This window comes from Sminthopsis crassicaudata, chromosome 6, assembly GCF_048593235.1.
Source record: "Sminthopsis crassicaudata isolate SCR6 chromosome 6, ASM4859323v1, whole genome shotgun sequence".
Lineage (NCBI taxonomy): Eukaryota > Metazoa > Chordata > Mammalia > Dasyuromorphia > Dasyuridae > Sminthopsis > Sminthopsis crassicaudata.
This window is the reverse complement of record NC_133622.1, coordinates 28550914-28566462: the sequence shown is the minus strand read 5'-3', so window position 1 is coordinate 28566462 and position 15549 is coordinate 28550914. Positions and strand designations below refer to the sequence as shown.

The window sequence follows — 15549 nt, the reverse complement described above, 5'->3', positions numbered from 1 at the left end:
CTGGGACTTTGAGGTGCTGGCACATCTTGTGCCTTTGTATTTGAGAGGGGAAGTAGCCAGAAAATGCAGGAGAAAATGCAACCCCCGGTAAATTCCTCCTCCTCTTTTAAAGGGCCACTTCTCTACGATGCTTTCCAGCATGCTCTTCTGCCTACAATGAGCCACTCCACCCAGGAACACATTGCACGATCCTTTCTCTTCCCCTTCTTCAATGGATTCTTCATGTAACATTGGACATGATAGCTGGAAATTATGAAACACGGGGTGTCCCAAAAGGCTTAGCTTAAGACCGCCCCAAGACTTTTTAGGGCACCCAGGAAATAGCTCCACCATGTTTAGTAAATGTTTGCTGTTTTTATTATCTCAGGATGAAGTAGAAGGAATATTCTTGAGTTTTATCATTAAAAAGCTCAGTCCCAATCTAGCTCAACCACTATTCAGTTCTTTTCGGTTCCAGATTCTTATTTTCCATTTATAAATCTGTGTTTTTGTAATATATTTATTTGGAGGGATGAGAGGGCAGGCTGTGGCCCCAAGATCAATCATATTATTTGTTAAGTTGGCACTAACTGGCTGGCACCCAACTTGCCTGCTTCCCTGAATAAAACTGGCAATGGAGAAAGCCTCAAAAGATAAGCCAGTTAACTCGAATTTTTAGAATTGAGCAAGCATGAAACCTCCCATCCCAGGATTGTCCTTAATTTGACTTTTCAAACTAAATCATCTCAAAATATACCACAGTCATTGGATTTTCTGGTAGAAAAGCTATTATTCTTTCAAGAACAAAATTCATGGCCTCTTAAAATAAATAATTTTCAGGGCTATGAAGATCCATAATTATAGTACTTATACTTACATAAATGCTGTTTTAAAAACCTTTTAGTATTTAGTCTGAAAATATTTTCATTTATAAGAATGAGACAAGATTTATTTAGTGGAAAAAAAAATAGCCACTTCGAAAAGAAGCACATGCACTCCCTGGATTTATCTCATGACTATACTTTAGATGTTGAAATTTCCCCACAGCTCTAACAGTTGCAACAGCAGCTTTATGCACCAACATGGACTGATTAGAAAACTAAACAAACCCCAAATATTCATCTTAATGTATATTTTACATTTTACAAACTCATTTCAAACCACAATTTACAAACTAAGTGATTCAAAATTCTTGGATAAAATTGCAACTCAGGAAAGCACATCTCACTAGAGATTTGATTTTTTGTTTGTTTGTTTGAAAAATCAAAACAACTGCTTATATGATTTCCAATAGTCAAATAATGGTGCTTGAGGAATAAAATTTGATGTTTAATCCCAGAATACCTGCCATACAATAACCATCTTGATACTCATCCCAATAGAACCTCCCACTCTACAATGGGTAAAGGAGCCAAAGAAATCTTGTTAAACTCATTACTAAATCACTGCCAACAGCTTTTGGGCAGCTCCTCCCTCTAAAAAAGAAGAAGAGTTATGTTTGCTGTTTCACTGTCTGTAACCTGCTAAATTTCAGATTTTCAATCTGTTGATTTATTTGAATATCAACTTAATTTGGAAATTTTATCTGCAAAGGTTTAAGAGACAGCAAGATTTGCCACTAGATTGGGGGAGGTGAATAGAGGGGAGAGAAGAGGAGGAAGGAAGAAAAAGAGAACAACTGGGGAGAGGAGGAAGGGAGAAAACAGGGCAGATTTTGGACAAGTCTGAATTAAACAACTTAGCAAAGAATTGAAGGGAAAAATGTGGCCCAAGGCAAGTTTTATACATACACACACACACTCTTTGTCTATTTCTGTGTTTCTCTCTCTGTTTTTCTCTGCCTTTATCTCTCTCACTTTCTGTTTCTCTCTCTCTCTTCCCCTCTTCTCTCCATCCCCAGCCCTGCCTCCTTCTTCTCCATGAAGCTCCCTGTCCTCATATTCTTGGTCTGCCCGCTCCTCCTTTTCACTGCCTTTTTGGAGCAGGCCCTGGGAAGAGGGTCTAAGCCCAGAGCAGCCCAGCCTGCGCCCCATCCTCCAGGCAGTCAGGAATGTGGGGGGGCAGGGGAAAGGCAGGAAGTGCTAGTGGCAGGTGGCCAAGGGACTCGAGTGGGATGGCCGGCCAGGACTTTCAAACAATTTCAGATCTATGAAAATAGGTGATTTTCACAACTTCACACAGAAGGCCTTCTACACTTTTCCGGGGTAACAGATGACAATATTTAAGAACTTTCGCTGTCAAGGAATTCACTGTCCCGAGTCTCTGAGACTGCTGTCGGCTGCAGGGTTTCGGTCCATTGCAAATTTCAGCTGAAAGATCTTTACAACTCTCTGTCCGACCATGACTCCTCACCTAAAACGTTTTCAGTGATTCTCTCTCCTCTTTACACTTTGACAAAGGCCAAACTCCCAACCTGCCTTCTTACTTTTAATCCCTTATTTTGAAACACACACTTTCCCTTTAAGCCAAAGTATTCTTTATTCCCTGAGTTAATCAGCCAACAATTACTTCTTCTCTGTTACTGCAAGTAAAGAAACACACGATCCCTTACAACTGGCCCTATGGACCTTTAAGCAGAATCCACCACCCAGAGCCTTCGCCCTCCCCTCAGAAATACTTGTGCACTTATTTTGTATTCACTTCTCTGTGTTCCTGTCTCTTCCAACAGAACATAAGCTCCGTGAGGAAAGGACTGTTCCCTTCTGTGATAACCTATATTAAATTGCTCACTGTCTTAGGGAAAAGATAAAAATTTTATTTAAAAAAATGAATGTTAAAAATTCTCTTTACATGTAGTTGGGAAAATAAAATACTACTTACTCAAAAACTGTGTATATATCTGCGTATGGATGTATGTTTTTAAAGAAAAGCTTAGGCAGGGTGGGTAGGCAGGCCAGGGGAAAGAGCCCTGGCCCTGGAGCCCAGGGGACCTGAGTGGAAATCCAGCGGCGGCCATGCCCTAGCTGCGTGATCCTAGGCACTTAACCCTGATTGCCCTAAAAAAGAAAAGGTCGGGGATGGCGTAAGCATAATCAAGGGCAGACAAACAGCCGGCACTCCGCTGCCATCGTGCTTTCTTATTTTCTACCACTTCAGACTACAACTCTGCTAAGGTAAAATTTTTGGAAAACATTTTGGGTTTGGTCAGGGGTCTGTTCTTTATTCTCCATAGAAATCATGTCCAAGATAACCTTCTTCTCCCCCCTCAGGAGAGGTCACTGGGTCTCTCTTGCCCAGCCTAGGCCCAAAGCGGAGCCCCTAACAAACCTCAGACGTGCTCTGGGGCGGGGCTCTGGGGGCCGGGGGCTCTGGGCCGGAGTCAGCTGAAGTCAGATCCCCGTGAAACAGAAGGAATGGAAATTAAGCAGGATTCTGGGGCCGGGGAGAGCAGGCAGCAGCGCCCCCTTGTGGCGGCCATCTTTCTAGCACAATGCTGTAGGTGAACTGCAGCCAGGCAAGGTGGGGAGGGCAGGGAGGGCAAGGACCCAGAACTCTGACCAGTGACTTATCTAGAGAAAGGTTGCAAAGGGGAGCCCGCCCTCTTCTTTCTTTCTTTTGCCTTCTTCCTTCCAAGGGGGCGGGCCTTTGGTTCTTAACCACTTTAACCATTCCCAGTCATTTTTTGGTAAAAATTACCCAATCTGGCAAGGAATTGGAAATTGAGGGGAACGGGCCGGACGGCTTCTATGGTCCGGGAATGGGATGGAATACAGGGTTCCAGAAAGACCTGGAGTGACCAGAAGGGACGCTGAGCTTAGTGAGCAGAACCACGGTCACAACCTACATCAGATCGCCGGATAAATGGGAAAAAATGAAGAGGAAACGCACTGGGGAAAGGCGATGTCAGTATAAGGAGATGAGCTCTATGATTTCAGGGGGTCAGAGTTCCAAGGGAAGAACTGGGCAAGGAGAGCTCAAGTCCCTTTCCCGGGTATCCTGGGTAGAAAGCAGGATCTGGACCCTCTTCTCTCCTGGTCTCCTCGAGCCTCCCCCTTCCCCTCTCTCCATCCCCCCTTCTTCCCCTCCTCTACCTCCTCCTCTCTAATAAAACCAGAACCGTCCCAGAATGAAAGCGTCTACATCCTGAAGCAGCAAGGCCTTCGGCCACGGCCATGGCCAAACAGAGACCAGGTAACCATTCTTTTGGCCGCTCGGCCGCTGGGGCGTCCCGTCTGGCTCTGGCTTCTAATGCAGAGATGCTGAGACGCTCCCCTTTTCATACAGAGATGGCGCTCAGATGGGTTTCTATGCGGTTTTCCAGTGGCGGGGGCTGCACGTGCCGCCGGCCACTTCCCCCGGAGACAGTCGGAGCTGGGGAGGGTGTAATCCATGACCACGGAACCAAGCTCTCATTTACAAATGGATAAACGTAAGAAGGGCCAAGGAAGAGAAGTCTCTATCTCAGCAGCTTGGCCCATTCGGGCAAAGGGATTTCCATTACTGGACTCCTTTAGCATGACGCTTTACCCACAGGAGTCCACGGGTCCAGAACGCAGCAATCATGAGAAAATCCATTTCCCTGAATCACTTAAAATCTTCACTAGCCAGAAGAGAAAACAGGAACAAAGTTTCAGAGTGACCTGCCTATGGAGGAACCGCTCCTAATTCTAAAAGTCCCTAAGTCCACTGAGAAAAATAAGCGAGGCTGGAGAGGAGATGGGATGGGGGGAGGGGGGAATAGAGACCCAAGGCAGCAGCGCCTTCTCCGCAGCCGGAAAGACCACTTTGCCAGGCCTGGAGAACAGGCCCGGTTGTTGGGGAAACACATGGGGCTTTTTTCCAGGCACTTAAGCTACTCGGACGAATGGTCTTTTTGGAGGCCTTCCTTTCCCCCCTTCCAGCTCTTCTCCCAAAGGCTGGGAAAGTGGGAGATGGTCCAGAAGGGGGAGGGGAAGGGGAAGAAGAGTAAAAAAGCAGCAGCTAAATGGCTTATTTATGCTTGATAATGACAGCCAAGCGAGGTTTAGGAACCTGTGTCTGAGAGTTCCGATTCCAGTCTGGAAGGCTGATGGGAAACATCCTGCTGCCCCCTGATCATCAGAAATAGTACCAGAGGTATGTTTCTGGGTTTGTGGGACACCGTGAGAAAACCATCTTCCTTCACTAATACAAATGTAAACAATTACACGGATTCTTTTTTGTTATGCTAAAATCCAACTACAAAATGAGATTGGGGCACTCATGCAAGGTAGGGCTAAGGGAGCTCCCCGAACACCAGTGTCGTCCATAGTCCTGCAGTGCTCACCAGGACGCCGCCCCTTCTCCACCTGCTCCCTCATCATCCTCACAAGGGGCAGACTGTCGCCATCGCACAGATGCTGTGAGCGCTCCCCTGCTCCTGCCACCTCCCAAGAACACACACCTGAGACGTTTGGGGCGCTGGGACCTGGCCCAGAGTCTGCACAATCACAGAATTGGGGCCTTGGAGGAGGAAGAGACCTCACGGTTCCTTTCCTGATGAGGATCTGAGACCCGGAGAGGCAGAGATTCAACCAACAAAAGTTTGTTTTCCCCTGTACCGGAGTGTCTCCAGTTACTGGATTTGTCATAACAAAGTTCTACTCTAATAATTAGAGAAAAAAGATTCAAAAGGATCCTTACAAGTTTTCCCGCCACGATGGGTATGTCTCGTTGCTAAAGTTTATATTCTCCATCACAAGAACTTTACCATACTATCTTCACATTAATGGTTAAGCCCCCAAAGTCACCCAACAAAAGCGTACTATGGCCTTCATCTGTGAATCCCAGGAGCTGAGCAGCTCCTTGCAGCAGTTACCTGGGGTAGAGTTGGGAGGGGGGAGGTCTCCAGGGAGGAGGCTAGAACCGGAGCCCTGTGTGACTGCAGAGACCTTCACCAAGCAGCCATTTCACTGGCCCAGGCCCACTTCAACCCAGGGGGTGGGTTGGACAAGCGCCCGGGTTCTCCCCTCTGCTCGCCATGAGGCCGAGAACCAGCCGAGGCCATTAGCCGAGTCCGGAGGGAGGCCGTGCTGACCACTGGTTCTGGAGGAGCCAGAGGGGACCTTTCCTCCCAGACCGAGAGCTGGACCGTCAGCTGCCCTCTGGTCTTGCCCACCCTTTACTGGAAGGACGCCTATGCCAGGTTGCCAGGGCCAAGGGGACAGCTCCGTACATCCTAAGGCTTGTAGCCCTCGCCCTCGGCCGATGCCGAGAGCTCCTCTCTTTTGAGCTCCTTCAGATGAGCAAGACTTACTCAATGTTTGCTCAGAACCCAGGACCGCGATCCCTGGGGATGTTTCAGAAAGGGGCCTCCCGGCTTCCACACCATGCCTGAGACCCCAAACTCCAAGTTAAATATCAGACCTCCTCGCCATGGGGGTCTTACCTTCGTATCTGCTGGGAGAATCGCAGCCTTTCTGCGGCGTCGCCACTCGGAGGAAGATCTGCTGTCTCCACGAGTGCCGCCGGGTCTTCAGGGGACTCTCACTGGTACTGTCATGGTGCTGGGCCTTGGACTCGTAGTCCCTGCGGTTAATGACAGCATGACCGGTTGGTGACTGAGCAGAGCTCCTAGACAGTAAGGCTGCAGAGCTTTGGAAAGCTCTGGGTTAGAAATTCCACCCCCCCCATAAACACTCAAGCTGATCTGCATTCACTGAGGGTAAGGCACGGCTACCATGGCCGGGGCCACCCAAGGAAGGGGGACTTTCCTAAAGGGTTGGGGCTTCTTAAACTTTCTCCACTCATGACCCCTTTTTGCCTGAGAAATGTTTATATGACCCCGTGTTTATAAAATAGGCATACAAGTCAAACATTTATTGGTAATAAATCATAATTTTATGACCCCCCACATTCAGTTATGTGACCCCCACATAGGGTTGTGACCCCTGATTTAATAAGCTTTGGGCGCCACCTCTATCCAAATTACTGTGATTACAAAAAGCTCCTAAATCTGGATGAGCCGGGCTGTTCTCAGTTTTGGAAAGATGAAAGCTCACAAGGGAAATGAAAACTTCTGCTTATTTAGTTATCTACTCATCAATTGTGATTTGTTCTGAACTGTGCACTTATGAAGCAACTGGTTACTTGTAGAACATCTTAACTCCGCACTTGTAAAATAACTGGTTATTTGTAAAAAAAAAAAAAAAAAAAAAATCACCTAGAACAAAGTCAGAGAAGGAAGCCCTTATAAATAAATAAATATATGATGCATCCAAGTTCTAGCACAATCTAGTTCCAATCGGCTTCTCTAAGTTTATTTCACATTACTCAATTCAACAAATATTAAGCACTAACTGTATACGCGAGCCACCGTGCTAGGTGCTGCATTTCCACACAAAGCTCTACCTCCCATCAAACTGGACTCGTACAAACCATCCTCTGAGCTCACCCCAAACTCTGCTTTTTCTTTATTGATTCTCATGGGCTCTCCCATAAGCCTCTATCCAAGCTTGCACAGAGACCAGCTCGCTGCCATCTCCTCCACAAAGCTGTCCTTGCCGTCCCTAGTTTAATAGGAGACCAGCTTGAGGACGAAGAGATCCGATCTCTTTGGATCCCCACAGATACCTGCCATTTTCTCTCAAGTTCACCAAGTGTGGGGACGACTTTGTTTTGTTTCTCCGGCCTTTGCTTCCCCAAATCTAGCCTAGCTATGTGATGAACCATCACTGAATTAGCCTTAGGATATTTATCATTCAACAAAGAGTAAGTAATCCCATGTAATTTTTGGATACAAAATAATAAAAAAGCAGTGGTTCAGTAATTTAGAAAGATAACCCAGAATTCATCATCCATGAATGATATCAAGGGGCCAAAGAACTTGTTTTTCCAACTTTGGGGGCTATTTTAAAATAATAATGTGAGAATAAACTGTGGCTTTGGTGATGTTAAAGTGGCAGAAGAGCCCAGATGCATGTAAAATGTACTTGGAAAAATCAACCCTGAAAAGAGAAATACAGAATAGTTTCTATCAGCAATTTAGCTGCACTAGATAATTAAACGAGCCCCCACGACGGCTTTCAGAATTCATTCAAACACAGTCATTAAATCTTAAAACACCCAGCCTTGATAGCTCCAGAGAGAACCCTACCTTTTTGTGCTCCTAAAGTCAGATGTGTTATTTTCATCTACAGGAGCCAAAAATTTGAGAAAATTTGGCACAGAGGAAGAAGAATGAAGTTTTTTCCGCAGGGCATTGCGATAGGAGATGCTAAGAGTTCAGTTGAAAAAGTAAAGTTTAGGATAAAGAAATGTCAAAATACAAAGCACAAAATACAAAGCTTCAAACTAAGAGAAAGCATCTGAGCTTCAAGTCCAGCAAGGATAAATAAAATAGGCAAGAAAATGAGAACTTTACCCATCTCGTTTGCTTTTTTACACTTCAGTTGAAAAAATTCAACTGTGATTAAGTGGGATTTGTGGAACAATAACATGCATGCCACAGCCCATCTCCCATTTCTTTGTCTTTTTAGCTGAAAAAGTATTAAAGTCATCTTCAGACCAGGAATTCTCTCAGGAAGTATAACGCCATGTCTGACAGGTCACCACATTGTCATTATTAAAGTGGAAAATGGTGACAAAGTGTTTTTAAAAAAGGTTTTCCTTCATTTCCTACTGTTTAAAAACAAATTACTCAAAACAACAGACTGAAATGCAGTAAGAAACATGGTTCCCGGTCATTCTGAGACGGACAATTCCTCCACTTTGCCACCCATCAGCTCTCTTTAGGCTTAATTCAAACAAAGGCAACGAATGTCTCCCATGTGTGCTCTCACCTCTTTGGCACAGCATTCCCACTCTGTTCTCCACTTGAATTATGTTTTAGGCATTTTAAAAAATTGGGTGAGGAGGCTGAGGGATTAAGACGAGGAGGTGGGAGAGCAGGAGCCGAAGACTGACCTGAACAGCTTTTAGATTCGTCAACAGGTGGGTTCAAACTAGACAGCAGTCAACAGAGAGCAAGGACGGGAGGAAGGGAGAGAAAAAGGGAGAGAGGACGACGGAAGGACAAAACAGACAAAAGGAAGAACACGGGTGAGCTTTCTTCTCTCTCGTTCCCACCCAGCGCCAGTATCTGAATGTTTCTCACTGCCCGTCACCCACCCTTTATAGCTGGGATTTTCAAAGGAGTTTTTAGTAAGAAAGAGGTACAGAAAAAGTCTGTTAACTAGATAGGAGGAACAGTCTTCCAGCTTTATTGATAGTTTTCCACACTGACACCCCTCCTCCTCCCAACTTGTGCTCAAACACAGGTTTCTGGTTCAAGATTCCCAGCAACAAACACTCAATTCTCATTTGGAGAAAATGGAAGAACCAAGAGCAGAGCTTTTGGCTCGGCCTGCTGTAAATAAGGAGCTTTTGTCAGAGGGAGGAGATGGACTGACAAGAGCCACGCAGCCTGTCTCCCGGTCACCGAGTGCCCTCTGCCAGGGGACACTGTCCTGGCGAAGGGGCAAGGCTCCTGCCACCTCAGGCTGGCATGTCGATAGCAACTCTGGCAGGAGAGCCGGAAATCCACCCACAAGAACGTTTCAGGAGGAAATGGGGTGGGGCAGCGATGGAGGAGAGGCTACTTATGGGCAAAGGCTACATTAGCACCCACTTCGCTTCTATGGTTACAATTGCGGGGAAGTCATCGGGAGCGAGGGAGAAGATGCTAGGAAGACGAGGCTTTCTCCCCGAAGTGCTTGTGGGGATTCCCACGGTGACAACATCCCTCTATCGGCACACTGCTCTATCCCAGTGCAGTACCCGTGGTCCTGTACCCATCAGTTAAGTAATGGGGACACCTGCAGTCATCAGTGACTGATTCACACCACTTTATAAGGTAAGGAATATTTTGGGTTTTTGTTTGTTTTTTCTGAGGCAGTTGGGGTTAAGTGACTTGCTCAGGGTTATACAGTTAGGAAGTGTCTGAGACCAGATTTGACTCAGGTCCTCCTGACTTCAGGGCCAGTACTCTTATCTACTTCACCACCTAGCTGTCCTTTGGGTTTATTTTTAACCTGGACTTTCAGGATACTTCTCTCTTGGAGTCGCTGGCAGGACCAGTGTGACCTGGTCCTGATACTTTGATTACAGTCAAAGTATCAGACAAGGACCCCAGAAGGATGGGGAGAATGACATTTCCTTTCCTTCTTCACTTTTCTGCTCCTAGGAACTTAGCAGAAGTTAAAAAAATAAAAATAAAAAAAAAATAAAGCTAGCCTGAGGGAATAATACAACTTTAGACACAGGAGGAGCCTTGAAGAGATTACCCAGTTGTGGTGCAGACCACCTTTCCCTCCAACTAATGAAAGCGGAAAAGATGAATTGGACAGGATTTGGAACTAAAAGGACTGGGGTTCAAATCCAGAATCTACAAGTGGGGTGAGGGTCCTTTCCACCCCATCAGACAGCCTATGACTTTGCCACTGTTTGGGGGGCACTGCATCAAGGTCACCTCCTTGCCCAATGAGACAAACGTATCCTGTGGGGCCAACAGGTATGTACCAAAACATGCTAAGTTTTTCACTCTCTCAGGAGAACAAGTAGTAAATAATAAAACGAAGGGGTATTTTCTAATTTTTGTCCTTTTTTCTTTTCTAACTGCCTCCTTGCAATTTTTTTTAACAGTAAAACACTGAAATGTATCAACTGATACAAAAAAGTAGCATAATTTTACTTGGAAATAAACATTTTCATTCTACTCTGTTCAGTTTTCCTCAGATACAGAAGCTTACGGCATCACCTGAGGGGCCTGGTCTCTCGAGGTTCTCGGGCCAGTGAGCAGTGTTTGCCGAGCACGGCTCTGTGTCCTTTTACCCAGGAGAATGGGGCAGAGAAGGTGGCCCTTGCTCCACAAGCTCCTCCGTAGAGAGCTGCAGAGGCCTTGGGGCCTAAAGATCAGGAAGGGGTCTGGGCCGTACAGAGCCCCCTCTCCCTGGCTTCCCGCCTGCCTTGCACATACCTGTGGTCCACAGACACACAATAACCAGAGGCTTTTAAATAAATCTTACTTTGGTTCATGAGGAGTCTCTGTGCCCACTGAGTGGTACCTCATAAGTCTCCTCTGGGCAGCCCCCGGGGATGCCTCGGGGGGCTCCGGGGACGCCTGGCCCTCCAGAGGATAGTGACTCAGAGTGTTGGCCCGCCTGCGAAAGTCCTGCCGGGGGGACGGCTCGGCTGCCTCTTCAGCCGAGGGGCTCTCGGAGTCGCTGGACTGGTCGACCGAGGATCCTAGGGGCCGGAAGGAGCCTTCTGGGAGTGGAGGAGTCTCTTTTTCACCCACAGACAGCTCCTGGCAGGGAAGCAGCAACAAGAGAACACCCGGTGAGAAAGGACCCTATCAGCCCACCCACGCTATAAGAGCCTTTCTAATTAGAAGGGCCGAGACCAGGCTGGAGGCCGGTCCTGGGCCAGTGTGAGCCACACCATGAAGGCCTATTAGAGTCCGAGACCAGGCTGGAGACCAGTCCTAGGCCAGTGCGAACTCCTCATGCACTTTTATATTGAAGAACTGCTGCTTCTTGGAGTGCAGGAGGAAGTTTTTTCACCTGGGAACTTCTCAGGCTGATGAAATTAGAGGTGTGCATGAAATGAAAACCCTCAAGGATGCTGAATGAGCCTCTCCCCTCCCCAAATAAGGAATGTATGGCAATATCCTAGGTTTTACTGTACATGAACCAAAGGACTGGGGGAAATGCCATTGTCTTGAAGAAGGAAGAGTGTGCTATACTGGAAAGTTCTGTTGTTCCCAGAACTGTGGATCGCTCTCTGGGAGGAGACCTGCTGTGTCAACTGCCACCAACTCTGACCTAGAGTACAGACTCTCTCCCTCCAGAGAGCGGCCCCAGGTCTGGCCCAGACAAGACTCTCCATCTCTCCAGAGCCGCCCTCTTTTATCCTCCCAGAGAATGGGCGTGGGATAACGCAAGGGCTTCTGGGAAAAATTACTTCAACCAATGAACTTGATGCTCCTAAGCATGCAAGCTCCTCCCCAGGAGTTCAAAGGGGTAAAACTCCCCAAGGCCAGAACTAGAGAACTGTTAAGTACCAACTTAGCAATTAGTAAGAACCTAATACTATACAAGTAAGCATTTTCAATGCTTTACTTTGGGTTAAGCTACACAAACCAATAAATAAAAAATTGACAAAATCTGAGTTTGTATATTATGTCAGTAGTAAATTTTTGCACTTTTTTCTGTTTTTTTTTATTTTTTCAAAAACTTATTAAAAAAATGAACCAAGTTTTTGGTTTAAAGGAGTATTACATAAAACTGCAGGCACCAGCCTTTGGAAATAAATTGGACCAACCATCAAGCCATGTCCCTCATAGCCATGTCATCTCCAGGACTAGATGTCAAAATTAATTCAAATTAAAATTTAATTGAGAAATAGTTAACAAAATAGAGAAAAAACACCATAATACAGATTTATGATGTGGTTTTCTAGGTCAATATGCAGATCCTTGGGATCCTTACATATGATTTAGTGAAATACTGTAATGTTGAACCCGTGCCTAGAGAGATTCAAGTCAATTTAATCAACATTTATTACATTTCCCCTTATGAATATAACACTGGGGCCAATTCCTCACATCCTCCTATAGCGTTGGCACTCATTCCTTTCCAATGATGAGCTAAACAATATTGTATTTCCTATGCTTTCAAAATCAAGGCATTAAAAACAACCAAGACTCAATCAAAACATGAAAATCAACCCTGAAAAAGCTGGAAAGGACGAGCCAATGAATGTACCATCCCAAGAAAGGAGCCTTCCAAGTTCCACTTAATATATAAGAAAATTACTTTGTGCTGTTGCAGCGTTCCAAGTTCCACTTAAGATGGAAGAAAATGATTTTTGCGCTGTTTGGGAAAGCTGGGTTCATCCTCAGGATGGAAAGGATACCACATTTTCAGCCTTCATTTGTTTTCCTTTGCTGCATTAACTACCCTACACACCTGTTACCCACACATCCAAGAAAGACTTTTCATCATTAATTCTTTGAAGCATTATACAAAAATACCATCAGAACACCCTATGCTACAGAGAAACTTTTAAGTTAAAATAAATCTTAAACTGTTACAGCCAATAATATCATCAAAATAGTTTTTAAATATTTACACAGCATTTTAAGATTTCCTTAACTCTTAAATACATGATTTGATTTGAGCTAAGGGCTTATATTGTTCCCCATTTTACAAATGAGGAAACTCAGGTTTAGTTAGAGAGGTCAAGGGATTTAGCTCCAAAGTCTCACAGTAAGTTAGTTTGGACAAGAGTACAAACAAACCCCAAACAATCCACTAGATTCAGCTAATTATTCACAACTTAATTTTAAGGAAAAAATACTGTCATTGAAACAGAATATGTTTCTTCTTACAATGATTCTTCTTACAAAAACCTCATTTTCCAACTCTAATAAGCCATTGAGAATGCCAGGTTCTTTTCAGCCAATGACTTCTGGGTGACCTCTCTTTAAAGGGGTCACTCCCATAAAAGAGTCCTTACTATCTTTGTGGTAAAGTATAAATCTGGCATGCAAAGCAGAAAAGAGAAAAAGAAAATTGGAACAGACAAATACACAAAAAGGGCTGGGGGGCTAAAAGTGTGAACTTTTTTGCACATACTCCAAAGTCCAGAGTGGGAAAGAGAATGGAACGAGGTCTCCTCTAAGGTTCCCTGTTAATAGATTTCAAAAGACCTCTGCCCAGGAAACTGCCCTCATCTCGATAGTCAGAGAGCTCCAACGGGCACCCTGGGGTCGAGATGGGCCAGTCCCTCAGGGATAGTGCCTCTGAGCCCCAAAGAATTCTGCCAGCCCTGTGGGGCATTAGAGGCAAAAATCTTCCATTGCTTGTGCCCGGGGTGGAGGGCAAGGCATCCACTGCTTGTGCCCAGGGGTGGGGCAAGGTGTGGCCACCAGCTCCCAGTTTAGCTCCACAAGTGACAGCCAGGCTCCAAAGGTGCCCACAGAGCCCAGGAGGCCAGAGAAAGCACCAACTATATCGGATGAAATCATCGGTTTGTAATCACAATACTATTGGCAGCAGATGCCTTGGGCTAAGCTATGGCTTTGATTTGCTATTTAATGTTAATTACATTCATCATAACATTCGGAGTAAGAATTGCAGTGAGGCATTAATAGGAATCCACACCCCCTTTCTGGAGGTTTTTCAGTTATTTCAAAGAAACCCTCTGGTGGGAGGAATACATTGCTACCATCTGCTAGATTAGATCTGGATTATCTAAACTGTGATCTCATTTGTTTGCTTGTTGAGGGCACAGCCATCTGTTCTTAATGTCCAAGTTTTTGTTTATGTAATAGAAGCCTTTGATAATTCTCCTTGGTTAAATACAAAAAGTGCAGAAGCTTCAGGTACACACATACATGAACACACACACACACACACACACACACATTTGTGTGAGGGTAAAACTCCCCAGCCCGCTGCTCAGGCACTGCAGGCCCCAGTGCAGAAGGGCTGATTGCTTGTGAAGGTCCCGCCACAAGGAAGGGGCTTACTTTACTGGTGTTGCTGAATGTACTCGACCCCGAACTGTCCAGATCCACACTCCCAGAAGGCTCCAGCAGCCCTCTAGCTTTACTGCCCTACGAGAAGAAAAGCAAGGGGAATGATGACGTGTTTCTCAAAGAGCCACCTCTTAAAATCTCTTTGTTTAATGCTGTATAAAATGCCCAGGAACTGATCCAAGGAGGGTGAGGAAGGCGCTATTATGGTTTCCATTTTACAGATGAAGAAACTGAGGTCACAATTTCCCAGGGTCACACATAGCTAATAAGTACTAGCACAATTCAAACTCAGATCTTTGTGCATCAAAGTGAGAGAAATGATTATCAATAGTCAACTGCTCATGTAAGGGGATGGGGACTCAGAGTTTTTGCCCAGGTGGAGACTAGGCCAGCACAGCCTCGGAAGGGCTGAGGAGGAGATTGGGTTATCCTCAGTCTTGGGCAGGATCCCACCCAATTAGGAAAGTTTAATTCTGATTAAAGAATGAAGACCTTCTTATCTCGGTGGCTTACATAAGCAGGCTGGGGAAGAAGAGATTTTTTTGCATAGACTGTTGGAGGCAGAATGATCTGGTGTAAATCAATGAGTCTCTTTGTCCAAGGAGACAAAATCAGTCAAATTCTCCCAGTTCCTCATTAAAATTAGCCCATTTCTCAACATCCTATGAATTTTCTCATTAATTAGGGCTACAAGCCAATTATTACAGGTCTACAATATATAATGGTACCCATCAATTAGGAATCCTTTTTATTTTCAAAGTCATTTTCAGTTCTATTATTTATTTTTTGAAATTTTATTTATTTATTTATTTATTTATTTTTTGAGGCTGGGGTTAAGTGACTCGCCCAGGGTCACACAGCTGGGAAGTGTTAAGTGTCTGAGACCAGATTTGAACTTGGGCCTCCTGAATTCAGGGCTGGTGCTCTATACACTGCACCACCTAGCAGCCCCTCTATTATTTATTCTTATGAAAAAGAAATCAACTTTTTCCTTCACTCATTCTCAGACTCCGGATTGTTTTAGTGGTCACTACTGTCCCACACAAGATGAATTTAGATTAAATAAAAACATAACAATCCTTTTCATTCAC

General features: G+C 45.1%; 1 protein-coding gene across 6 annotated transcripts in view; it reads right to left on the bottom strand.

The window, feature by feature from the left end:
* The window catches only part of TBC1D1 (TBC1 domain family member 1), a 212303-nt gene that overhangs the window by 78410 nt on the left and 118344 nt on the right, over positions 1-15549 (bottom strand). For 2 of the 6 annotated variants that reach the window (XM_074272353.1, XM_074272358.1), the window contains 5 exons: positions 14450-14536; positions 10941-11221; positions 8718-8879; positions 8033-8152; positions 6326-6465 (listed from right to left, as the gene is read on the bottom strand). In XM_074272353.1, the coding sequence (XP_074128454.1) occupies positions 6326-6465; positions 8033-8152; positions 8718-8879; positions 10941-11221; positions 14450-14536 (790 nt within the window). The remainder of the gene's footprint in view (positions 1-6325; positions 6466-8032; positions 8153-8717; positions 8880-10940; positions 11222-14449; positions 14537-15549) is intronic. The other 4 variants (XM_074272354.1, XM_074272355.1, XM_074272357.1 and 1 more) reach the window with 4 other exon arrangements.